The 27783-nt window shown below is 36.8% G+C and overlaps 1 protein-coding gene and 1 non-coding gene across 2 annotated transcripts; one reads left to right on the top strand and one right to left on the bottom strand.

Annotated features, from left to right (window-relative positions):
• The first annotated feature begins 1644 nt into the window (after positions 1 to 1644).
• Positions 1645 to 27783, top strand: SMCO2 (single-pass membrane protein with coiled-coil domains 2). The gene is given in 10 exon segments (XM_060114155.1): positions 1645 to 1772; positions 3850 to 3964; positions 10166 to 10302; positions 11177 to 11289; positions 11292 to 11325; positions 16812 to 16902; positions 21486 to 21542; positions 22564 to 22739; positions 27586 to 27614; positions 27617 to 27783. Coding segments are annotated over 10 exon segments (1047 nt in total).
• LOC132499706 (U6 spliceosomal RNA) lies at positions 6207 to 6310 on the bottom strand. Its single transcript, XR_009533933.1, has one exon. It is a non-coding gene; the product is annotated as a U6 spliceosomal RNA (small nuclear RNA).

Below are 27783 nucleotides of genomic sequence, written 5' to 3' on the forward strand. Positions count from 1 at the left end.
AATTAAAAATTCAATTCCTTGGTTGCATTAGCCACATCTCAAGTGCTCAGTAGACACAGGTGGCTGGTGCTACTGAAATGAACAGTGTAGAAAACGTTTCCATCATCACAGAAAGTTTTATTGGAGAGCCTTCATCTAGACCATCTTTAGGATGGGGGAGAAATTCCTTATGAGTAGCTGTGAGGATATGGAAGTTCTGGGTCCTGGTTTTGCTATATGACTCTAAGTACATCATGCGAACTCCCAGAGCCTTGGTCAACGTGCACAGAAAATGGGGCTAATACCTTCCCCACTGTGTTGTCGTGGGAACTGAACAAGGACATATGTGAGAAACACTTTGTAATTTATTAGGAGCCGCACAAACATAAGCCATCATTAGGACTCTCTTATTTGAAATGTGAGGAAATGTATGGAGGCAGAATTTGTGTAGCTACCTGAATTGAGAAGAACAGATTTTCCTTTTAAATCACCCAATGGAAGCCATTAGGATGTCAAAGAGTTACCAAAATAAGGAAACCTTATTATTTGTACAGGATTCTAATTTTTGGACAGGAAAGAGACTAGGTAGATCTCAGTGGTCATTGTCTTTCAGAGCTTGGAATTGTGTTAGTAATGCTTCAGGATACAGACAGACTGTCCGGATGGGAGCTGTGATGAGATCGGGCAGGTCACAGTGTCCTTCCTGAAAGAGATCAAAGGTTTATTCTTCTTTGTTGTGCTCAAGGTTCTGGCCTTTTCCTGCTGCTTCAACTTTAGAGGGGTCCCCTTTGAACAACATCCACTGTGGATCCCCACACAGGTCAAAGAAAAAGCTCAATTTTGCCACAGAGTGATAGGCCAGGCCCTTGGTTGCCCAGATAATTCCAGTATCTCTGTGGTTCCCAGTGCCTCTCCTTCCCTCTGTTTCTAATCGCAGCCAAGCATCCATAATCACTCTTCTAGGACCATCCCTGCTAATCACTTCCGTTCCTGTCAGTCTACCGTCCCCTCTGTCCCTCAGGGATTCTGTCCCACAGGGTCCTGGGGACCAGACCACCCTCCAGTGACAATTTACTATAGTTACTCAGTTGAGTGCACAAAGGAAAAGGTTTCTTTCTGTTTAGGGCTGGGTACCACCCTCTGATCTCTGCTAGTTGCTACAAGTTACGTTTCGCATGGACCCTGTATTATGGCTTTTCATATGAGCTTCCTAGAACCTGTCTCACCCTTTTCTACCTTCTTTCCTATTTCCTTTTACTATTATTTTTCTCACTACAGTGCTTAAATATTCTTAACAATTCAATTCTCTTCTCTGCAGCTAACACTTGCCTATCAGGCTGAAATGAAGGTGCCTCTTCTCACACACAGCTGCCAGTAATATATATTGATTGAACCTTTAGGAAAGCAATTTGGGAATATTTTTCTAAATCCTTAAAAATCAATATTTCATATTACCAGGAGTTCCACTTCTAGGGAAGTATTCTAAGTAAGTAATACACTGAATGCACTGAAATGCACTGAAAATTCCTAAACAAATATATTCATTAATATATTGTTTACAGCAGTGAAAAAATAGAAATAATTGTCAACGATAGGAAAAGAGTAAAACAAACATCAATTTACAAATAGAAAGAAATATACCATTGCCCCTGCAGTGTTGAAGAAATGGTTCTCACAAAGCTAAGTGTCAAGATGCTTCTGCAGATGAAGCCAATTGGGAAGCAGCAAGAATTGACAGAGAAAAACAATGGCTTTCTCCAAAACATCGATGCGGCTGAAGGCTCAATGCAGAAGTAAGTCAGGGCTGAGCTCCCAGGGGCAGTTTCTGTGGTCCTGTCTGGAGCTTCCTCAGTCTGGTAGGACCGGATGATGAGATTTCCAAGTTCAGGGTTGGGGTTGACATTCTTCTCTATAATGCTTCTAATTTTGATCTCACGAATATCTAGTGTGGTAGGTCCTGTGAGATAGTAAAGGGACCTATGGTCATAAACTAGGCAGACATCAGTTGAATAGGAATGGTCATGATGCTAGTCTCAATTTGTGAAAAAACGTTGATTGTTTTGTGCCTTCATCATCTTCACCTGCTAAAGATATAAACCATTTAATATGGTTTCTAGAGTAGAGGAAGCACACATTCATATAAATATTTGTTAAATATTTATGCATTTGTTAATACATGATAAAAATGTATACTAATACAAACCAATGGTTAACAACCTTTTTAAATTGGAAGAACTTTTCTAAAGAAAAAGATTTTCCAGAACCCCTCATATGTCAAAAAAGCTACTATGATATCAAGGATGTTTTAAAATCCATTTATAATTTATTAATAACAGTAGCATATACATTTAGAAACATCCAGCAGTATTTATTGAATCTATAGAAATGTATATACGTTCCAGGACCACGCTCTATCAGGGTAGGTATAGAATGCCCCCCAACTCAGGGTTCAAGACCCACAGATAGGAAACCACTGCCTTAGGCCTCCATCACAAGTGTATTGCAATTCATTTAAAAGTATACTTGAGTGTGTGAGTGTGTGTGTGCACATCTATACACATATATACAGCCCAGCAAAATAATAGTAGTCCAGTAGGGAATGGACAAGGGATTATCATAGCAAAGGAAGTACAAATGAGTTTTATACGTACAGGCAAAGATGCTCAACCTTACTCATAAAAAGAGATTAAAACTACAATGAGATACCAGTTTAAACATACCAGATTGGCGAAGATCAAAAACTCTCTAACACATGGTTTTAGAAAAGGAGTTGGAAAACAGGCACTCTCATCATTTTTGCTGAAAGTGTAAATGGATCTAACCTCTTCAAAGCATAATTTGGTAAAATCTATCAAAAATTTAAAATATATGTATCTACTGACCCAGCAATTCTATTTTTAGGGTTATCCAATGGGTACTCTTGTACATATACACATAGATATGTAGGGATATTCACTGCAGCATTGTTTGCAGTAGCAATTGATTAGAAACAGTGTACATAAACATTAATAAAGAACTGATTAGCAAATTATGATATAGCCTCATGATGGAATACCATATAACAATTTTTTTTTTTTTTTTTTTGCGTTATGCGGGCCTCTCACTGTTGTGGCCTCTCCCGTTGCAGAACAGGCTCCGGACGCGCAGGCTCAGCGGCCATGGCTCACGGGCCCAGCCGCTCCGCGGCATGTGGGATCTTCCCGGACCGGGGCACGAACCCATGTCCCCTGCATCGGCAGGCGGACTCCCAACCACTGCGCCACCAGGGAAGCCCACCATATAACAATTTTTAAAAAGAGGCAGCTCTATAGGTACTAATATGAAATGGACTCCAAGATACTATCCTCTCATTTGTATTTAAAAAGGCATGTATATATTTATATAAACATAGCTGCTTATTTATGCATAGAATCTCTGTGGAAGAATAAAAAAGAAGCTAGTAAACGTTGGGAGGAGGGCGTCTTGGGTCTAGAAATCATGATGGTAGCACAGACTTACTCCTTTCCTTTGAACCATATGACACTTTTTTAACTCTACTTTTTGAAGAAGGATATTTATTTATTATTTGTTTATTTTACACACACATTTGCATATACACACAAAGAGCTGCAATGGCTTCAGAATTCAGAATCTCACTTTGAATCATTTATTGATTCAGTCAACAAATATTTATCCAGCCTCTCTATTCCTATCTCGTGTAATGCACTGCACTAGACATTATTCACACAGAATGAAATCAGTACAAGAGTAGCAGGTGCTCTTTGGGGCTGGAAAGATCCAGTGTTCTCCCTCTAGAGAAGTTTAGGGCAGGTCTAAACTATAGACCAAAGACATAATAACAGTATCTTTTACAGTTGTGTGACTTAACAGTTTGCTAAGGGAATTTACCAAAATGGACCTCATCTTGGAGAGATCAGATGATGAGGACATTTTCTCTGAAAACTCTCAAACTGACTTCCTTCATGATTTGGAGACTAAAAAATGGGTAAGGGACAGACTTAAATGTCACAGTGGGTGAAGAGAGGAACTTCATATTTCATATCTCAAAGCAGCAAGGATATTATCACAAGGTTTCCTCATAATAGGTGTGAGATGTTCAGGGCTTAAAATCAAGATGGAGGCATTCTCTCCTCTGAAGGCTGCTGTTATTACACAAGGGACTTACTAGTATTCCCATCAAAGAATTGTGCATTACCTTATCTTTGTCCTTGGGATTTGTGAAATAACTGTGACATTTTTTACCTCAGAGCAAATTACTGTATGTAGAATTGCCCCCTGGACTGCAGATTGTCTTCCAATAGATGCATTAGAGAGATCCATTTACTCATTTTTAATTGAAATATGGCTGATGTAGAATATTATATTAATTTCAGATGTACAGTATACTGATTTAGTATTTTTACAGATTATACTGCATTAAAAGTTATTATAAGATATTGGCTATAATTCCCTGTGCTATACAATATATCCTTGTTGCTTATCTATTATATATATAGTAGTTTGTATCTCTTAATCCCTTACCCCTAATTTGTACCTCCCCCTTTTAGTTAATCACTAGTTTGTTTTCTACATCTGTGAGTCTCTTTTTGCTTTGTTATATACATTTGTTTGTATTGTTTATTAAGTTCCACATGTGATATCATACAGTATTTGCCTTTCTCTCTCTGGCTTATTTCACTAAACATAATATTCTAGATAGATCCATTCATGTTGCTTTAGATGGCAGAATTTCATTCTTTTTACAGCTGAGTAGTACTCCATTGTGTGTGTGTGTGTGTGTATATATATATATATATATATATATATATATATATATAACATCTCCTTTATCCATTCATGCTGATGGACACTTAGGTTGCTTCCATATCTTCGCTATTATAAATAGTGCTGCTATGAATATTGAGGTGAATGTATCTCTTTGAATTAGTGTTTTCATTTTTTCTGGATATATACTCAGGAGTGGAATTGCTGGATCGTATGATAGTTCTATTTTTAGTTTTTTGAGGAACCTCCATGCTGTTTTTCATAGTGGCTGCATTAATTTACATTCTCACCAACTATGTACAAGGGTTCCCTTTTCTCCATATCCTCACCAACATTTGTTATTTGTAGACTTTTTGATTATAGCCATTCTGACAGTTGTGAGGTGATATCTCATTGTTGTTTTGATTTGCATTTCTCTAATAATTTAGCAATGTTGAGTATCTTCTCATGTTCCTGTTGGCCATCTGTATGTCTTCTTTGGAAAAATGTCTATTCAAGTCTTATGCCCATTTTTGGATTGGGTAGTTTGTTTTGATATTGAGTTGCTTATATATTTTGGATATTAATCCTTTATCGATCATATCATTTGCATATATTTTTTTCCGTTCCATAGGTTGTCTTTTTGTTTTGTTGATGATTTCCTTTGCTGTGCAAAAACTTTTAAGCTTAATTAGGTCCCATGTGTTTATTTTTGCTTTTATTTCTTCTGCCTTAGGAGACAGGTCCAAAAAAAATATTGCTACAATTTATGTCAAAGAGTGTTCTGCCTATGTTCTCTTCTAGAAATTTTATCATTTCCATTCTTACATTTAGGTTTTTAAACTATTTTGAATTTATTTTTGTATATGGTGTGAGGGAATGTTCTAATCTCACTGCTTTACATGTAGCTGTCCAATTTTCCCAGCACCACTTGCTGAAGAGACTGTTTTTTCTCCATTGTATATTCTTGCCTCCTTTGTCATAGATTAATTGACCATAGATGTGTGGGTTTATTTCTGGGCTCTCTATTCTGTTCCATTGATCTATGTGTCTGTTTTTGTGCCAGTACCATGCTGTTTTGATTACTGTAGCTTTGTAGTACAGTCTGAAATCTCAGAGGGTGATACTTCCAGCTTTGTTCTTTTTTTCTCGGGATTGCTCTGGCAATTCAGGTTCTTTTGTGGTTCCATATAAATTTTAGGATTATTTGTTTTAGTTATGTGGAAAATGTCCTGGGTATTTTAAATAATAGAGATTGCATTAAATCTGTAGATTGCTTTGAGTAGTATGGCCATTTTAATAATATTAATTCTTCCAATCCAAGAGCATGGGATATCTTTCCATTTCCTTATATCATCTTCAATTTCTTTCATTAATTTTTTATAGTGTTCAGAGTATAGGTCTTTCACCTTCTTAGTTAAGTTTATTCCTAGGTGTTTTATTTTCTTGATGCAGTTTTAAATGGGATTTATTTTACTTTCACAAAAAATATGGAACATTTCACGAATTTGAATGTCACCCTTGTGCAGGGACCATGCTAATCCTTATATTGTTCCAATTTTAGTATATGTGCTGCTGAAGTGAGCACCCATTTACTCTTAATTCAGTCTGAACCTCTCTCAGTCTGAAATTCAGTCACTCAGCTGACATGGAATGGAGAAATTTGGACAAAATGCCTGAGATTGTCCTGGAGAGGGTTTATGCTTTCATTTAGTTGAAAACAAATGCATGGCCAAGACCCCTTTTATTATTGATGAGCAGATCTCGCCATAGATTCCCCAGGCTATTGGCTATAGAGGAAGGTGGTTTCAACCAGTCAGAAAAACATACAGAAATGATGGAGTGTGTATTTCCTAATCCTAGGCTTATCCAGCCCCCTATGGAAGCTCAGGATTCATCTCTTTGTCTACTTCTCTTCTGAATACATTTTGGATTCGAGGATGGCTAACTCTACAATCCATAGAAGGAAAGGTCCTCAAAGAATATCCCAAACTGGACTTTCCCTTCAAGGACTCTGCAGTAGGGGAAAAAAGAAACAAAAGAAATAGAAGGGGATAGAAGGTGTGAAGGAATGGAGTTAGACGTGTGGAGTATAGATAATAATAAGACAAAAAGTGGAAAGAGACAGACAGACAGATACTTGTTATAAGAAAAAAAAAAGAATACTAGGAACTGAATTAGAAGAGTAGTCTTAGGATGGGAAAAGAAAATAGGGAAATTGAGGTGATCATAGGGATGATCTTAGGGAACACATGAATTGAAGGTATAACTCTATAAATAGCGTCATCTGATTCTTTGCAGGGGCCTTGTCCCTGGACTCCAGGTAAGGGCTGCTACCATTAGACTTACTTTTCCAGGACAACTTCCCTGTACCTGTGGTTCAGTGAACCCTGCTGAATCCTGTTAGTCAGTGAATGGGGATATCATCACTTGTTGGCCTAAGACAGAATAAGTCTAATTAGATAATAAAATTATTCACTCTGGAAGAGTTTATCAAATAGTCCACACTCTCAGGGTATAAGGCATTGTTATAGACTATTTCTTACAAACTTCAAATCAGGGCATAATGGTTTAACAAAATATTTTTTTAAATTTATGATTGTATTTCTTTATGTCTGTTTATGTGGAAAATTCTACAATTACATAAAAATAAATCATAGGCAATCACATAATTAACAAATAATTATTTAAAAATTTGGCTATCTGCTAACAAAAGGACAAATATATGACTTCTTGAGGAAGAAACCTTATTCTCTTATTCTCTGAAAACAAACCAGGAGGTTTGTCTATACTTTGCATAATCTTATCTTCATCTTTTATAAGAGAAAGATTTAAAGGACAGGTTCGGAAAATGGACAAAGAATTAAGAGGAGTAAAGAAAAAATTGTTGGTCTAATTAACAAAATAGGCTTTTTAGCCAGACTGCCAAAACTGCCACGTCTAACCATCAAAGCCCCCTAAAATACTTAGAAATCAATATTTTGCTCTGGTTTCACATTGCTAATCCCTGGCACTGCTACATACAGTGTCGATTTTGGATGCCAGGTCAGTGAACAGACTTTCCTATATCCTGCTTTTGTTTGCATCTCTCACAAGCAGAATGTATTTGCCTGTTTCTGAAGCCTATTTATTCTAAAAGCGCTTACTGAGGATCCCCTACGTGCTCGGATACATATATATAAAATCCTTTCCCCTCAGTGAGCTCACGTGCTAGGAGGGACTCAGACAAGAGCATGGCTGTGTAAGATCCACCCTAGAAGTAGCAGATGAGTTATGAAGTACACTGGAGGGAGGGCTGTACAGGGAGAAGACTGGGGATGTGACAACTGAGGATTGAAGGATGAGCTGGAGGGAAGAAAAGCGTTTCAGAAAGAAGGAGCAGCACATGCAAAGATAATGAAGCCAAAGAGAAACTGTGTTGTGAGAGAGGAAGGGTGCAGGAAAAGGCAAGAGAGGCAAGCAGGCAGACAGGACACAGAGGTAGGGATAGAACAGGATGCAGACGGGAAGCCAGGACATCAACAGGAGTCAAGAACTGATGAGGACTCAAAGTAGGGCCCTGTCTGGGATGCCATGAGCAGTGTTGCTGGGGGGATGGGAAAAAAGTACACCGATTTAAATGACAGGTATTATTAGTGGATATGCACAAAGTGGATATAACATAGGTAATGAAGAGGGAAAAGAATGTCTCCCGTGGCAATTCAAGAACTTCTTTCAGGTTTCTGGCAGAGGCATCTGGATGGATAGGGAGACCATTTGCAAGGGTGGGGAACCCGAACAAGGTAGAGGGGAAATATGATGAGTTCCATTTTTTACTTTCTGAGTTTGTGGTGCCTAGGAAACATCCAAATGGAGACATGTGAGCTCTTCAAAGAGCTGCATGTAAATGGAAAATAATGCCCTTAGACCGTGTATTTTGTGCAAGTACACGTTTGGTCTATTATTTAAAAAACACACACATTTCTTTATGTATTCAGTCCTGCAGATTTTAAAAACTCTTTTTGTTTCTACTTCCTGCCTTTTGACTCTTTTGCAGTATATTAACCATTACCATGAAATGACTGATAAAGATAAGAAATATCACCATCGATTATTGGACATAGGACTCTAGAGATGATCTGGCCCAATTTTCTTACTACAGGCCAGGAAGCTGAGCTTTACAGTGGTTAAGTAACTTGTTCAACATCCACAGCAGTAGAACAAGACTTAGACCTCTGGTCCTCTGATTCCCAACGTGGTGTCTTTCTCTACATCACAGTGTTTCTGCTGCTTTTGAATATCCTGGTCAAAGGTTTGGTGGAAAGAAATTGAAATTGTGGATGCTTTTTATTCATGAAGAGGTAGATAAGAGATAGTGGAGTCACATAATACTTGGAAAATCTAACCTTGGTTTCCTCATCTGTAAATGTGATAATAAACCTACATCACTGGTGTGGTGACACTGCGTTGTGAGAGTGCCAGTGGTAGGGACTAGGTATTCTTTAATCTGAACTCAAGGCCTAAATACAATTCCATGGTTTTGGAATCAGAAAACCTAGTTCAAGTTCTAGTCCATATACTTACCAGCCATGTCGATTGGTTTCCTGTGGCAGCTATAGAAAATTAGGCTTGGTGGTTTAAAACCACACACACACAAAATGTATTCTCTCATAGTTCTGGAGGCCAGAATTCCAAAATCAAGGGGTCAGCAAGCCCACGCTCCTTCTGAAGGCTCTTGGGGAGAATCTTTCCTTGCCTCTTCCAGGTTTTGCTGGCTCCAGACATTCCTTAGTTTGTAGCTGCATAAACTCCAGTCTGCCTCCGTCTTCACAGGAGTTTCTCTGTGTCTTTTCCTCTTGTTTCTCATTAGGCCACTTGTCATTGGATTTAGGACCCACCCAGGTAATCCAAGATAATCTCATCTCAAGATTATTAATTAATTACCTCAGCAAAACCCCCTCCCTTTTTCTTTTTTTTTTTTCCCAAATAATGTCACATTGTCAGGGCCTAGTATTAGGACATGGACATATCATTTTGGGGTCATCACTTAACTCACTACACCATATGAACTTGACCAAATCACTAAATAGGAACGGCTAGGGGATTTCAGTACCTACCTTTATCCACCTCAGGGCTATCATGAGAATTAAAAGAAATGATGTACATGAAGGCAATTTGTAGATGTATGTGAATGTTATTCCTATTGACTTGGTCAGTGATTTACACAGATATTTCAATAAGAAACTGATCTGTTCTCTCTACTCTCCATGTCCCTGCCCCAGCCTTCCTCTGTCACAGAGCAGGAGGGCATGTCACCCTATCTTACAGATGCATCAGAAGACTCCAGCCTCAGAGGGGACTATGTGCTTGGCCCCAGAGAAGGGGGCATGGATACCATAGAGGGGCCACCACCTCTTATGATAACCCTTTTGTTCTGCTTTGCTTTCTTCATGATCTTTATCAGGATATGTTGGAGCTGGAGGCTGGGCATGACCAGGACCTGCAGAGTGAACAAGATGAGCAAGAAAGAAATCACGTTCAACAAGAAGATCCCCGGGCATCCACATCTTTACAGTTTTCAAAGGAGAACATCCCTGAATAGTAAGCCCTGGAGCGTGCAATAAGGAACATTTAATAATGTTTTGTGGAGGGGAAAATGAAATTTAGCAGAGATCTTAGGGACAGCCTAGAAAATTTAAAATCCATACATGTCTTGAACCATAAAGCACTCATGTGCACAAGTAACTACCTACATGTTCCAGCAAGAATGCAGAAGAAGGACAGTTCTAGGGATATAGGAAAAGCCGTGGAGTTCTCTTTACACGCCTTTCTTCGGAGCCTGGGATTAACACATATCTTATCACTCTCAGATAATTTTCTAGAGATGAAAATTATTATAATTACTATTAAAAATGTACAGTTAGGGCTTCCCTGGTGGCGCACTGGTTGAGAGTCTGCCTGCCGATGCAGGGGACACGGGTTCGTGCCCCGTCCGGGAAGATCCCACATGCCGCGGAGGGGCTGGGCCCGTGAGCCATGGCCGCTGAGCCTGCACGTCCGGAGCCTGTGCTCCGCAATGGGAGAGACCACAACGGTGAGAGGCCCGCGTACTGCAGAAAAAAAAAATGTACTGTTAAATCTTTATGGACCCTTTCCCTATTGTATAACTTCTTCTCCTTTACCAAGATGCAACCACCATCCTGAAATATTTAACATTCATTCCATGCAGGGAAATTAAAAATATATCTATATTTTTTACTGAATGTAAAACATGCTTTATTTTCTCCAGCCTTATGAAGATCTGTTAAAATGGATATTAAATAAATGTCCAAACTCCTTCTTGAAGCCTAAGTGCCTACCTGGCCCATTTTGGTGATAGAAAATGGATAAGCAGACCAATTTGCCATCCAGAGAAAGAGGGTTTCAGGCTTTCCCATTTTCTACCTTAAAACTGATTGTAATACTATTTCTGTAGGGGTCAGGAGAACATGTTCTTCCAGCTAAACCACTGGAATACACAGATGGGTCCACAAGTGAAAGAACTTGGAGCTGATCACATAGGCTGGATGGAAAAAATTAAAAATATTATACAAAAATAAACCTAACAGAAAACACAGTGAAGAGGTAATTGTAGGGTGTCAGGGTTGGTCAGAAAATAATGGAAAGTTTCATAGCTTCAGAAACTTAAGAAATTCTGGGTTTAAGGTGGTAAAGTCTTTAGGATAGTAAGTTATCTGCATCTTTGCTCTCTCTTCTCTCAAGGGAAGGACTTCCCTCAGAGGCTCTCTCCTTGAAGCCACATTAATAGTTATCAAAAGGATGTATTGAAGTTCCCAATGATCCTTGAGTTTTATCCAGTATTGTCCAAAGGGGTCCAACAAGTATGGCATGAAAAAACTATTAAAGTTTATTTGTTAATGCATATCTGAATTTAAGTGGAAAGTTTCAAGATGAAACAGAAGTGATGAAGTTGTTATTTGTCCCATCACTGGTATAAAGAGAGTGGGCTTTGGAGTCAGAGGGACCCAGGTTTGAATCCTGACATTGACATTTCTTGGATAGGTTAATCAACCTTTTTTAAGCCTTGACTTTCCTCTTCTATAAAAAGGGAATAATGACAGCCACCTCATTGGTTTACTGTGGGTATTAAATAAAATACCATATGTAAAGCATTTAATACAGAGCCTGGTACATAATAAACAATTAATAAATGGAGGCTATTTTTTTTTTTTTTCTTTTTGCGGTATGCGGGCCTCTAACTGTTGTGGCCTCTCCCGTTGCGGAGCACAGGCTCCGGATGCGCAGGCCCAGCGGCCATGGCTCACGGGCCCAGCCGCTCCGCGGCATATGGGATCCTCCCAGACCGGGGCACGAACCCGTATCCCCTGCATCGGCAGGCGGACTCTCAACCACTGCGCCACCAGGGAGGCCCCTGGAGGCTATTTTTAGAAATAAATTCCTCTGGCCTTCTGAACCTTCCTACCACATTCGAAACTCTTTCCTAATGCAGGGCTACTCTTCCAGATGTTTCTTTACCTTTCAGTTAAATATCTTCTTTACATTCAGTTAAACATCACCATACCTTACAGCTAAACATCTCTTTACATCAGCCTTATCCTGACTATCCTATTCAAAATGGCCTTTTGTTTTCTTCCAGAGCATGAATAATATTTGGATTTTAAAAGATTCTGAGTTTTTATTAATTCAAATTCTGCACATTAAAATTTCTTTCCATTTTTGAAACTAGTGTAAAATTCACATACAGTAAAATTATATCTTTTATTCCATTATAAAAATATACCACAGTTTATCCATTCACTAATTGAGACACATTTTGATTTTTTTAGCAATCATGAATAGAGACACTGTAAACATTCACATGTAGTTTTTTTGTGTGAACACACATTTTTATTTTCCTTGGGTAAATAATCAGAAGTTGGAATGCTGGGTCCTATAATAAGTGTACTTCTTTTGTTGTTTTTTGGTTTTGTTTGTTTGTCTGTTTTGGCTGCACCGGCTCTCAGTTGCGCACTCGGGATATTTTGGTTGCGGTGTGCAGCCTTCTAAGCTGCGGCATGTGAACTCTTAGTTGCAGCATGCATGTGTGATCTAGTTCCCCAACTAGGGATCGAAGCCAGGCCCCCTACATTGGGAGAGCGGAGTCTTACCCACTGGATCACCAGGGAAGTCCCAATAGGTGTATGTTTATACTTGTATAAAACTGACAGACTGTTTGAAAATGACTATGATATTTTGCATGATGTCTGCTTTCTTGCTGTTTTCCCCTGCAGTGGGGAGAGAGAGTTCTAGTCTTCCTCTTCTTATAAGGATATTAATCCCATTATGGGGGCTCCACCCTCATGACTATATCTAAACCTCCCTCCCTCCCTAAGATCCCACCTCCCAGTACCATCCCATTGGGCCACTGGGGTTTCAAAATATAAATTTTGAGGAGGCACAAACATGCAGTCCATACCAGGTAGAGATCAAAGTTCCTTTCTTTTTTTTTTCCCAAGATCCCTTTCTTTTTTCTTTTTTTTTTTTTTTTTTTGGCATATGCATATCCAGTTGTTACAGCAACATTTATTGAAAAGAGTTTTACTTTTCCTAAGGAATTACCTTATATTATTGTTGAAAATCAGTGGGTCATATATGTGCGAATCTATTTCTGGATTCTTTATTCTGTTCCAATAATCTATATGTTTATACTTTCAGTAATACCACACTACCTTGATTATTGTAGCTTTATATTAAGTCTTGAAATTAGGTAGTGAGCATTATTCAATTTTGTTCTATTTTTTTTCTAAGTCAAATACTAACTTTTATTATCTGATAACATTTTTCTTTTCCTTTTCTTTTTTTAAAAATTAAAAAAAATTTATTTTATATTCGAGTATAGTTGATTAACAATGTTGTATTAGTTTTAGGTGTACAGCAAAGTGATTCAGTTATACATACACATGTATCTATTCTTTTTCAAATTCTTTTCCCATTTAAGTTATTACAGAATATTGAGCAGAGTTCCCTGTGCTATATAGTAGGTCCTCGATTTTTGTTCTAATTTTTCAAAATTGTTTTGGCTATTCTTTTTTTTCTGCTTTTCCATGTAGATTTTACAATCAGCCTGTCAATTTTGCTGTGATTTTGGTTGGAACTACCATTAATCTATAGATAAATTTGGGAAGAATTAACAGTTTAGCAATATCAACTTTTCTGATTCATGAACACAGTATTTCCGTCTATTTAGGTCTTCTTTGATTCCTTCCATCAGAGTTGTGTCGTGTTCAGTGTACAGATATTTCACATTTTGTTAGATTTACACCTAAGTATTTCATGTTTTTGGTTTTATTATAAATGGTACTTAAAATTTTTCAATTTCTTATTGTTAATAGCTAGTATATAGAAATACAGTTGACTTTTGCATACTGACTTTGTGTTGTGACCTTGCTAAACTCATTTATTAGTTCCAGTAGTTTTTATAGGTTATTTGGGATTTTCCACATAGATAATTATGTCATCTGCAAATAGAGGGAGATTTCTATCTTCCTTTCCAATCTGTATTCTTTTTTACTTCTTTTTTTTTGCCTGATGATATTGGCTAGAACTTCTAGTACGATGTTGAATAGGAGGGGTGACAGCATATAGCAGACCTACTTACTTTGTTCCCAATCTTACAGGAAAAGAATTAAGTGTGATATTATCTGGGTTTTTGTCTGTTTGTTTTTAAGGATGCCCTTTCTCAGGTTGAGAAAGTTTCTTCTATTCCTAGTTTACTGAGTTGTTTTTAAAATCAGAAATGATATTGGATTTTTTCAATAGCTTTTGCTGCATCTGTGAATGATCATGGTTTTTGTTTGTTTATAAGTCTCTTGATATGGTGAATCATAGTGATTGATTTTTGAATGCTGAACCAGCCTTGAATTCCCAGAATAAATCCTCCTTGGTCATAATATATTATCCTTTTTATATGTTGCTGGATTCAGCTTACTAAAATGGAACTTTTACATGTATGTTAATGAAAGGTATTGACCTGTGTCTTTCTTTCTTGTAATATCCTAGTGTTAGTATCAGAGTAATGCTTGCCTCGTAGAAAAAATTGGGATGTTTTCGCACATTTTCTATTTTCTGGATGAGTCTGTGTAAAACTGGCATAATTTCTTTCTTAAATGTTTGGTTGGATTCATCAGTGAAGCCATATTGCCTGGAGATCTTATTGTGGTAAGATTTTTAACTACAAATTTAATTTCTTTACTGATATATAGGGTTATAGTGCTACTCAGGCTATCTAGCTCTTGAGTATATTTTAGTGGTAGATTGTATCTGTCAAAGAATTTGCCCATTTCATCTAAATTGTCAAATGTATTGGCCTAAAAATATTAATAATATTCTCTTGTTATAATTTTTATTTTGAAATAATTATAGATTCACAGGAGTTTTCAAAGAAATATACAGGATAGTCCCATGCACCCTTCTCCCAGCCTTCCAAATGGTAACATCTTGCCTAACTCTAGTATGCCATCAAAACCAAGAAATTGATATTGGTATTTTCGACTGAGCTTATTCAGACTTCACTAGTTACAATTGCACTCATTTGTGTGTGTGTGTGTGTGCACATAGTTCTATGCAATTTTATCACAAGTGTAGGCTTGTATAACCACCACCACAATCAGGATTCTAACCTGTGTCATTGCACAAGATTCCTTTGTGTTACCCCTTCATAGTCACACTCGTTCTCTCCCACCCATCCCTAACCCCTGGCAAGACAAATCTGTTCTATGTGTTTATAATTATCTTATTTCATGAATGTTACATAAATCAAATCATGCAGTTATATATTTTTTTGAGACTGTTTTTTACAGTCAGCATAATTTCCCTGAGGTTCATCCAGATTGTCGCGTGTATCAACAGTTCCTTCCTTTCCATCACTGAGTACTATTCCATGGTATGGTTCATATATATATTCTGTCTAGTTTTTGGCTATTATGAATATAGCTATTTTGAACATTCATGTACAGCTTCCTGTGTGAAAGCAGGTCTTCATTTCTCTGGGATAATTGCCCAAGAGTGAAATTGCTGGGTTATATGGTAAGTTTGTTTTTAGCTTTGATAGAAACTGCCAAATTATTTTTCAGAGGGGCTATATCATTTTATGTTCCCACCACCAATGTATGAGTGATCCAATTTCTCCACACCCTTACTAACATTTAGTGTTATCACTATTTTTCACCTTAGCCATTCTGGTAAGTTTACAGTGATATCTCGTAGTTTAAATTTGCATTTCTCTAATAACTAATAGTGTCGGACATCATTTCATGTGTTTATTTGCCATCTATATATCTTCTTGGTAAAAGTCTGTGATGTCTTTTGTTCATGTTCTAATTGCAAGTTTGTTTGTTTGTTTGTTTTGCAGTACGCGGGCCTCTCACTGCTGTGGCCTCTCCCGTTGCGGAGCACAGGCTCCGGATGCGCAGGCCCATGGCTCACGGGCCCAGCTGCTCCGCGGCATATTCCTGGACCGGGGCACGAACCCGTGTCCCCTGCATCAGCAGGCAGACTCCCAATCACTGCGCCACCAGGGAAGCCTGCAAGGTTTTTTTTAATGTTGAGTTTTGAGAGATCTTCATATATTCTATATATAAGACCTTTGCTGGATATATGACATGTAAATCCATTTAAGGGAGTCTTTGGCCAAGCAAAAGTTTTAAATTTTGATGAGGTCCAGTTTATCAGTGTTCCCTCTTATAGGTGGCGCCCTTGGTTTCAAGACTAAGAACCCTTTGCATAGTCCTAGGTCCCAAAGATTTTCTGTGTTTTTTTTTTCCTAGAAATTTAACTAAGCTTCCATTTTAGTTATTTTACATTTCTGCTCCTATATCCAGTTAGGACTACACTTCTGTACTATTATCTAGATTACTTAGAATGTTTTTTACTTTCTTGAATTGCATTTATGACTTCCCATTACAACACAATTACTACCCAAGGGTCCTCTTATATAGGAGTAGGATTTCATTTTTGAAAGGTCAAAAATGATCTTTCAAGATCAAAAAAGATGATCCATTGGGGATTTTTCTTAAGCCACAGGACTTAGTCCATCTCTTGGTCTGTTGCAGCTTATTAAGTGAGGTGATGTCCCTGGAGGGCCAAATTGAAAAGCTGAAGTCACACCAGGACCTTGACTCTGATCAGGGGGCAAACATCGAGGTAAGCTGGAAGCCTGGAAAAAAATTGGGGAGGTTGTGGGGGCTTTACCACCTCTTCCCACCCCATTTATTGTTTAACAGGTTATAACAAGAATTAAAACCCATCTTCTATCACAAGGAGGAGAGCTCTCTGGTGGTCAGTTCTGAGCACATTTCACCTGGGTACCACCACTTCTATTCTCTAACAACACAAAAAGTCTAGATTTTTCTGTTCTACCTAGAAACTCGGTCAAATTTGGCAGGTTTATATCTCAATGCCATTTAAGATAATGATGAGTTCCTTAAGGGAAAACTTCTCTTAATATTTGTATCCCAGCACCTAACAGTACAGAGAAAACATGCAGGAAATACATATTTGTGAAGAACTGCATCCTTAGAATGTAAGAGGTATATTTGTGTTTGTCTTTGATGCCTTCATGAAGAGTTCTTGTGTTAGTTTTCACAGTCTCCAAAGTTTTCCTGTTATTTTGTGTCCTTGCATTTCTTAGAGACTCTTTTCTGAGAAAGGTTTAATTTTCCCTTTTTAAAAGAGTCATAGAATGTTAGAAAAGTAGTGACCAACTTTGGATAAGAATTAGACTTCAGAGCCCTGGCTGGTAGTTTTTCTTCTCTAATAAACTTCAGGCATTTGAAGAAAAGCCTATAAAAATGGAAAAAGTCTGTATCTAACTACCTCTTTTTATTGAAATTGCCAGCCTCTGCTTTAGTTCAAGCCAAATTTAAATTAAGTGGATTTCGAAAGAAGGAGAAAAATGCCTCTTTTATTGTTGGAAGGTATTATTTATTTAGACCCCTCCCATATTAAAAGCCATCTACAGATAAGCACAGATTTTTCACTGAGGAAAAAAAACTACTTTTAACTAAGATTTAGTGCAACATTTTGACATAGCAACCTCATTTTGTGCTAGTTGAAAAGTCAAGAGTTTCCCCACTATCAGTGCTTTGGAAACTGCAAACTATGAAGAAAGGGAAGAGGACAAGGGGCAAGAAATATTCTGCTTTAAAAAATTTCCTCCAAAAGTCAGCGGTATTACAGGAATGTAGATTTCAGGAGGAGGAAGGAATAGGAAGGGATGGATATCAAAAGAATGAAGAGAGTAAGAAGAGCACAGAGACAAATGAAAGTGAGTTTAAAAAACAAACCAACCAGGCTTGGATAATATGAAAAGGGAAAAGAATCTGAAAAAGAATGGATATATGTATATGTATAACTGAATCACTTTGCTGTGCACCTGAAACTAACACAACATTGTAAACCAATTATACTCCAATATAAAATAAAAAATTAAATTAAAAAATATAAATAAACAAATAAAAACAGACATATTTTGCAAATGCAAAAAAATATGAAAAGGGAAGGCATCACAAATATGTACGGAGATTCTCTATCCTGGAAATATACAGCTTTGTATACACTCTAAAAAAACGGGCACAGACTTGAAAACTAGAAACAGCCCAAATATTCATCAACTGGTAAGTGGATAAACTGTGGTATATGCTACATGATGGAATGCTACTCAGCAATAAAAAGGAACGGATTTCTTAATCATCCAACAACATAAATGAATCTCAAATGCCTTATGCTAAGTGAAAGAAGCCAGACTTGGAAGATTAGACTCATGATTCCACTTCTGTACCACTCTGAAAAAGGTAAAACCATAGGAATAAAAAATAGATTATTGGTCACTGGAGTCCAGTGGGGAAAGGGAGGAGGAGATTGACAGAGGGACACAAGGAAATTTGGGGTGTGATGGAAATATTCCACATCTTGTTGTAGTGGTGATTACATGCCAGTGACAGTATGCATATGTCAAAATTCATAGCACTGTGCACTTTTAAAAGGTGAGTTTTACTCTATGTATATTATACCTCAATAACTGTGACTTAAAAATTTTTTTTAACTGTTTTCATTTTTTTTAAAATATTTATTTATTTTTGCCTGTGTCAGGTCTTAGTTGCTGCATGCAGGCTCTCTAGTTGTGGTGTGCAGGCTTAGTTGCTCTGCGGCATATAGGATCTTAGTTCCTTGACCAGGGATCAAACCCGCATCCCCTGCATTGGAAGGCAGATTCTTAACCACTGGACCACCAGGGAAGTCCCGACTTTAAAACACTGACACAAGTTCTGTCCTAAGACTAAAGGCTGATGGGAAAGGCTGCATAAAAACAACTACAGTAATATAATAAGTAAGAAATTTTAAATATAATTGTTACAGAAGCAAAGTCAGTAAGAATGGCTCTAGGTTTACTCTGGTGGAGGGAAAAGTGAAGACTGTTAGAAATAAATATAGGAATGGCAAACAAAGAGTGCGAAAATTAAAGAAGAAGTAAGTTAATAATAATAATAAAGTAATATCACATGTATTGGCTCATTTATTTTTCATGAGTAAATGGAATGACTCAGAAAGGCATGAAAGAGAGAGGAGGGGAAGATTGGTGAAAGTATTTAAACACACACACACACACACACACACACACACACACACACAGAAGCAAATTTAAGAGGTCTTTAAGCTGAGGAAAGGACTTTGAAGTAGCCTTTGGGTGTTGCCTGATATTGAGCCCCCAAGTCCACGAAGCTTTCTGAAAACTCCATATCAATATAACTTTCATCCTGAGACTGACTCCTATCTCAGTTATCTTTGGTACAGTTATCTTTGATAAGTATTGTGTCAAGATATTTACTATGTAAATAAGCTAGGGCACCATTTAAAAGGTGATTAGTATCTCACAGCTGTTTTCTAAATAATTAAATCACATAACTCTGGGGCTGGTGATGAATGAACTTGTTTTTAAAAAAAAGAGTGTAGATTATACATCCTCTATAAGCAGTTTGAGGGTAAACATTCACAACAAGCACAATGTCTAGCTCAGTGGCCACTTACATAGGATGTGGCCAGTGATGTCTTGTTGATTTGATTTCATGTTGATTTTGGTTATCAGCACCCAGAACAGTATGCAAAAAAAAGTAGCTTCTATTAAATCTCAAACTATTTGATCATGAATGAGCATTCTTCTAAAAATCGTCACTTGTTCTGTTTCAATTCCACACATCATTCATTACAACTTTTGTTCTATATCCTTTAGTTTTAAAGGAGAAGATCATGGAAATTAAAAAGCAATTAGGAGAAATGGAAAACAAATTTGTCCAGGTAATGATAAATTGTCTTTATAACTAAGGAAGAAAAACAATTCTTCAAAGAAATCTCAAATTTTAGTGAATGGAATCCAAAATTCAATGAAAGAGACTCAGAATTTTAGACCTAGATGGGAACTTACTATTATTTAGTCTACGTCCTTATTTTCAGAAGAGAAAAGCGTAACTCAAAAACATGAAGTGACTTGTTCATATTTCCACATGAAAAGAACCAATCTTATCCTTGCTCCCCCATTAAAAAATAGTTTTTTCTTCTAGCAAAAGTAATGCATGCTTATTTTAATAATTAAAACATTATAGAACTAGTTCATATAAAAAAGAAAAATAATCCCACTCCCTCAAAAATAAAGTGAACATTTTAGTATATTTATATTCTTCTAAATTTTCTATAATATTATCATATTATTATTTTAATTATATTATATTTTAATTATATTATATACATTGTTTTGCAATTTGCTTTTTTTCACTTAGCATTTTTTTCTTCAACAACTTTCTATGCCACTAAGTGTCATTTTCCTTTTTCACTGTTTATGTGATGTAGGATTTGATTTTGGGGTTTATTAAATTTATTTTGTTAGCTATTTGAGGCTTTATAATCAATGTTTACCACCACAAACTATGCCTCAGAAATCCATATCTTTTCTTGCTTTTGCAAGGACTTATTTAAGAATCAACATCTAGAAATGGCACCTCCAGAACCCATCTTTCTTGAATCCCAGAACACTCTTTTTTTCTGCTCTGGCTTTGCTTTTCAACATATCCTGCAAGTCAATTATGGAATGATTAATTAAAAACCTTTCAAAACATTATTTACTCAGGACATATGTACAGTTGGCATTCGTATCTTAGAAGAGGATGGTTTGCTTTCAGCCCATGTCTTGATCTTACTGATAGAAACCAACCTAGACCACCTGTTCTCTCTGACAACTTAAAGGAAACATGGGAAGAAAGGAGGAACCAGACACTTTTTGCAGACGCTCTTTTGCTAAACCATAAGGCCCAGGTATTCAAACTAACATAATGAAGACTTACATTTATATATTATAAATTAAAAATATTTAGAAAAACATAGTTTTCTTTTGTTCTCAGAAACATACTATGTTTCTCCAACTAGTGTTCTGGTAGAAGTTTAAGGATCAAGGAGAGAGTAATGGATAGAGAAAAAGGTGATTTATAATAAGCTGCTATTGTGTAAATTTATATTTTAAAGAATTGAAAATAATTTATTAATCTTTTGGTGATAGCTCCTGCAATTTATCATGATTGCACCATGAATCTGTTCTAAGAGGAAGGATTTTACTGAATAAAAAGTAAGTTTCAATGAAGCCTGTTTACAACTAAGAGGTATCAGAATAAGTAAGGTTTTATTATATAAACCAAAAAATATAACGTCTGTTTTACTCAAAATTGTGGGTGTCTTTTCAGGAAGATGCTTGTAATGAAGCTCATGAATTAAAGGAAAAACTCGTTGCAAGAATAGAGGTAAGATTTCACAGTTACACAAGCTCAAATAATGATAGAATAAAATGATTTAAATCTACATAGAGAGGTAATTCTTTCCCTAGAAGTTGAGAGTGTGCAACATACAGGTCTCTCTGTAGCATTTTCACCTCTTCTCCCCTCCTGATGTTCTGCTTGGGGCCAACAGAAGATCTCACAGGTGTGGTGTACTTCCAAGCTCTCATACCCCTGGGCTGCTTCTACAGTTCCTCCATCTGGAGCCTATCCTCCATGTCTACATATTATCCACTCTTCAAGGCTCAGCTCAAATGTCCTCTCATCTCCCAGACCTCCCTTAATCTCCCCTAGCCAGAAAAATGACTCCATCTCGGAACTCCTCCCGCAAGATTTTATATATGGAGGTAAATGTGAATGGCTGAATGAAACAGTGAATGAATAAATCAACCTGTCACTTGTTCAGAGGAGCCTAATCATCCCACCTATCTAAATAGAGTAGATGGTACCACCACCAAACCTCAGCTACTGTGTCATCACATTATTTACTTTCTCTTTAGCATGTATTTTAGTCTATAATATCTAATGTATATATGTGTTTAGTTGTTTATTGCTTGTCACTCAACCCCTGTAAACGCACATGTAGTTCTTTGCCCATTTTGTTAAAAAAACACATGTGCAATAGAATGCCCATTCCTTGTCTATTTTGTTACCTGCTGTATCCTAAAATTGTGCCTGGTAGGAGTCAGTCAATAAATATGTTTTGCATAGATGAACAAATTGAATAGATTAATTCAATAAAAGGATAATTATCTTTCTATCTGAATAATCCAGTAGTTAAGAATTAGCAGGTGGGTTTCATTTAATTTTCTACCATGGTGCTACCTCACTCTGTGAATGTGTAAGTTTCTTAGGTGAGTACGCACCTGCCAGTGACCTCCTCATGTGATTCATATGTGATTGCAGTGTGGGCCCCTGAACTGTTCCGGAGGAAAGGCACTCTGCATCATCTCCAATTTTTCTTTAGTGATTGCTCTTTTCTTCGCAGAACTTTTGCAAGGACATGACTCTGCTGAATACAAAGTTTGGGATGTACCAAATGCAAGAAGGGAAAACAGACTCTCAGAGTCCTGAAGAAATGGGCATGGAAGAAAGGGAGCCCCTGCTTCCTCAGGATTCACCACCCCACTTAGGGCAGAACTCTCCTCCCTGCATTACAATGTGGTAAGTTAGAGATAGGGACCTCTGGGGGCTGACAGAGTCCCCAAAATGAATGGACTATAGTAAGATTGAATTTCCTCAAGGGTTGACTAAGAAGTTATAGTACAATTGAATTTCCTCAAGGGTTGACTAAGAATTTATCTTTTTAAAAAATAAATATTTATTATTGTTCTTTTAAAGTCTATTTGTTTATTAAGCCATAGTATTTTTCTTCTTATTTTTAAAATTCTCAATCAATATTTTCTTTTACTTATTTATTTATTTATTTATTTATTGACCCCATTGCACAGCTTGTGGGATCTTAGTAACCCAGCCAGGGATCGAACCCGGGACCTGGCAGTGAAAACACCAAGTCCTAACCACTGGACTTCTGGGGAATTCCCAAGACATACCTATTGCATTAGATATATAGATAATAGATATTTCTTATTGTTTTAGATAACTATATATACATAAATCTTAAAGGATGGTGTCCGCAATTTATGATGCAGCCACCTCCACTGGAAGAACGTACCCGCTAGGCAGATTTGAAAACCTTTGTTTAATGGACAGGATGCCTCTCTCTTGTACGATATTGAAGACGTACATACTGTCAAATTCTGACTCTTTCGATCTCTTTCTGGAGATGCCACACTATCATATATGCCCCGAGTAGTACTCTCCTCTAAGAAATCTTTTTTTTTAGCTTTTTATTTTGCTTTATTCTTTCATTAGAGAAGATGTGAAAGTTAAGTAGAATCTGGCTGTGTTTTCACACACAAACATATACGTGCACAAATATTGAGTTAAATCAATTTTATAAAAATGTAATGAAAATGGTATAAAAACCATTTTATCTCTTAACAAAGCTTTTTTGATTCTTTAATCCCAACCACCAACCCAAGCAGAGTCTTCAGCTCTCTCTTTTGAGTGTACACACTGTACCTGACACATAATCCTGACAAAGTACCCATGGCATATTATTGCAATTAAATTGTTTGCATTGTAGTCTTCTCTTAATACTCCATGGGCTACTTGAAGGCAAGATCTTGATCACTGGGGAATATGAAATATAAAATACGTTCATCATGCTCAACAAATATTAAATTAATTAATGTATTAATTAAATTAATAAGTGAAGAGTAATGTCAGTGGTGGAGTAAAGACCCCAGAAAATTTCCTCCACCATAAAATCAATGAGAGAGCTGGAAAAAATTGTCAGAATCAACTTTTTCAGAATTCTGGAAATTAAGGATTTAGTACCCAGACTCTATAAAGAACTCTTAGAACTGAACAACAAAAGGACAAACAGCCTAGTTTTTAATATGAGCAAAAAACTTGAATAGACATTTCCTTACAGAAGATACACAAATGGCCAAAAAGCACATGAAAAGATTTTCAGTGAAAAAGCACAATGAAAACGTTATTGGTCATTGGGGAAATGCAAATCAAAATGATGAGATATTGGGAATTCCCTGGTGGTCCAGTGGTTAGGACTTGGTGCTTTCACTGCCAGGGCCTGGGTTAGATCCCTGGTCAAGGAACTAAGGTCCCACAAGCAGCGCGGCATGGCCAAAAAAAAAAAACCATAAATCATAAGATATCACTTTATAGCACTAAGATAACTGTAATTAAAAAGACAGACAATGACAAGCACTGGAGAGGATGTGGAGAAATCAGAATGCTCAGACATTACTAGTGGGATTGTAATAGGTTAAACTGATTAAATAGGTGAACAAAATGTGGTATATCCACACAATGGAGTATTATTCAGCCACAAAAAAGAATAAAGTTACCTATACATGCTGCAACATGAACGATCCTTGAAAACATTACACTAAGTGAAAGAAGTCAGACCCAAAAAGCCACATGTTATATGATTCTATTCATATGAGGTATTCAAAATAGGAAAATCCAGGTAGATAGAAAATAGATTAGTGGCTGCCAGGCCTAGGGATTGTGGGAAATTGGGAGTAACTGTACTTTTGGAGAATTTTGATGAAAATTTCCTGGAATTAGATAGTGGTGATGGTTGTATAACCTTGTGAATAAACCAAAAGCAACTGAATTGTATACTTTAAAGGGTAAATATTATGGCGTGTGAATTATATCTCAAAAACAAACAGACAAGTAAATAAGTGAATGTGTTTTGGTGATCACTTAGTTGTGTTATATGGGCAGTTAATCCAGTTGAGTTGGCCATCTTTCATCACATCATTACATCCTAGTTAAGATTGCCTGAGACCTTGTCCAGTCTCTTATCAGAGAACTGGTAACATGCTGGTTTCATTTAAGCATATTTATACATTATCTTTTTTGAGGAGGTTTATCTTACAGACCAAGTCAATCATTCTGTATCAATCTTGCTGTTTTTAGCTTCAGAGGGTGGCCTCTTTCTGGTATTATCCCCAATCCCTTACTTCCCTTATAGTCTTCCCCTATGTATTGACCACAAATAATGTGAACATTTTGGAAAGAAGATTAAAGGTTTTATGCATGGCAAGATTTTTCTTTAATTGAAGTATAATTGATTTACAGTGTTATGCATGGCAAGTTTTGAAAAATAAATAAATAGTATTCAAAAGTCAAAAGAATATTTTTATTCTTTACAGAAGATAAATTCAAAATGAATAATACTATTAATGACACTAACCTTTGGTTTTTATACAGGTGATTCATGAACAAACGTATTTTGATTTAGTAGCTATGATGTTTTCCAAAGAAAAATGACTGAGCCTTTTAAAATAAATATTATACATGTTCCTTTATTTGCTGAATAATAGAAAACAAATTTTTAACTTTAAGTTATATCTTATAGACTTATAAATAAAAATCAAGTGATTCAGTAGTATCAAGAAATAGATCTGAATCCATCCATACCTGGAGTGTTCATTGAAGGAAAGGGAAAACTAGAAGAACACATTCTAAACCAAAAGAAAAACAAACCAAAGAAAAACAAAATAAAAGAGAAAACAAAAAATTAAAATAAAATAGAAAAAATGAATAAATGAGAGGAGGAAAGGTAAGAAAGAAAACTTGGCTGATTATATTAAAGTGATGAGATTATAGTTTTTTCATTTCTCTGTTTTCCAAGTTATCTGTAATTTAGAAAAAAACTATTTTTCTCTTAAAAAAATTAATGTTCGGACTTCCTTGTGGTCCAGTGGCTAAGACTCTGTACTCCCAATGCAGGGGGCCTGGGTTTGATCCCTGGTCAGGGAACTAGATCCCACATGCCACAACTAAGACCTGGCACAGCCAAATAAAAAAATTTTTTTTAAAAATTAATGTTAAAATGTGTTCCTTTGAGAATGTTCCAGCTTAGAATTTCTGAAGATGATTAATTTGGGAATTTAGGAAGATAGTATTTTTTTACTAGATATGTTTTGGTAGTGATTCATTTTTCTTTTCATAAGAAAGAACAAATCTAGATTTAGTGCTCCCTGAGGACAGGACATCTCTGCTTCACCTTAGCAGCCATCAAAGTCTCTTCATAATAGAGTATTTTAAGAACATTGGCTCTTTAATAAATGTGTGAAGTAGAAGCAATGATTTGTGTAACTGCCAAGAGATAGCCAGTGGCAATAATGCCAAGAAACTTGGCTCAGGTTCATGGAATCCACTGAGTTGGGTCACAAAATAGATCCATAGCTAGCCTTAACTGTGCTCTAGACTTGCTCTTCTGAAATCTATTATAGAAGGTAATTATCTCCAAGCAACTGGATTACCTGTGACATTTCTTTTGTTCTTTGTGTTCTTCTGGATTTTCCACATCTTCTACCCCAATCGTGTATTGCATTTATAATTAGAAAATAATAATGCAAGGACTTCAAAGCAAATAACTAAAATACAAAAAGGGCATGTCTGGTGCTGGGATAAAACTGTTGATAGAGAGAGCTGAATTCCACTTGTCACATGGTATTTTGTACCCTGATAGAGAGAGCTAAATTCCACTTGTCACATGGTATTTTGTACCCTGAGGAAAATCTAACTGCCTGTGCCTTTATTTCCCCCAAATAGGCATCCTGTACCTCACAAGTGAGGTAGAGATGGCAATAACTACTAGAGTGTGAGAAGAACATTTCAAAGGAAAGAGCCCCCCAGTAACCCAGGGATTCATTGTTTCATGGCTTTAGAATCTTAGAATTCCAATGCCAGCCCTACGATGGACTTAGGTCTATCTAATCCAAGTTTCTTCTTTTGCAATGTCAACAGAGTTTAAGAGAAATTCAGTTACTTACTTGAATTTATGGAGCTACATGGGTGGAGGAACCAGGAGTCACATCAGTGTGGTTTTCTTCAGAACGTTCTTTATTTGTTTGTTTGTTTACTTATCTATCGATTGATGTATAGCTGATATATAATATTATATTAATTTCAGGTGTACAATATAGTGATTCAATACTTTTATAGATTATACTGCATTAAAATTTAGTACAAAATAATGGCTATATTTCCCTGTACTATACAATATATCCTTGTTGCTTATTCTTTTCTTTTTTTTCTTTTTTTTTTTTTTTTTTTTTTTGCGGTACGCGGGCCTCTCACTGTTGTGGCCTCTCCCGTTGCGGAGCACAGGCTCTGGATGCACAGGCTCAGCGGTCATGGCTCATGGGCCCAGCTGCTCCGCGGCATGTGGGATCTTCCTGGACCGGGGCACGAACCTGTGTCCCCTGCATCGGCAGGCGGACTCTCAACCACTGCACCACCAGGGAAGCCTGCTTATTCATGTTATACATAATAGTTTGTGTCTTTTAACCTCTATCCCTATCTTGCCCTTCCTCCCTTCCCTCTCCCCACTGGTAACCACGAGTTTGTTCTCTGTATCCTTCAGAATGTTCTTAACACAGATGTTTTTCTTTCCTTCTAGCAAATGTGCACTGAGGATTTTCATCATGTTTATGTCCTCATCTTCACGGGAGTTCCATGTTACATACTATTTTTTGATGCTACGTTTATTTTTGAAAAGGTGCTCCCTACAATGCTTGGGTGCCACAGAATGTGGGAACTGCGGGAGATTATTGCCCCTTTCTTGAATTTGGAAGTGGAAGACTTGTTACCCTCCTAA

The sequence above is a fragment of the Mesoplodon densirostris genome, chromosome 11 (assembly GCF_025265405.1).
Source record: "Mesoplodon densirostris isolate mMesDen1 chromosome 11, mMesDen1 primary haplotype, whole genome shotgun sequence".
NCBI classification, from domain to species: Eukaryota; Metazoa; Chordata; class Mammalia; order Artiodactyla; family Ziphiidae; genus Mesoplodon; species Mesoplodon densirostris.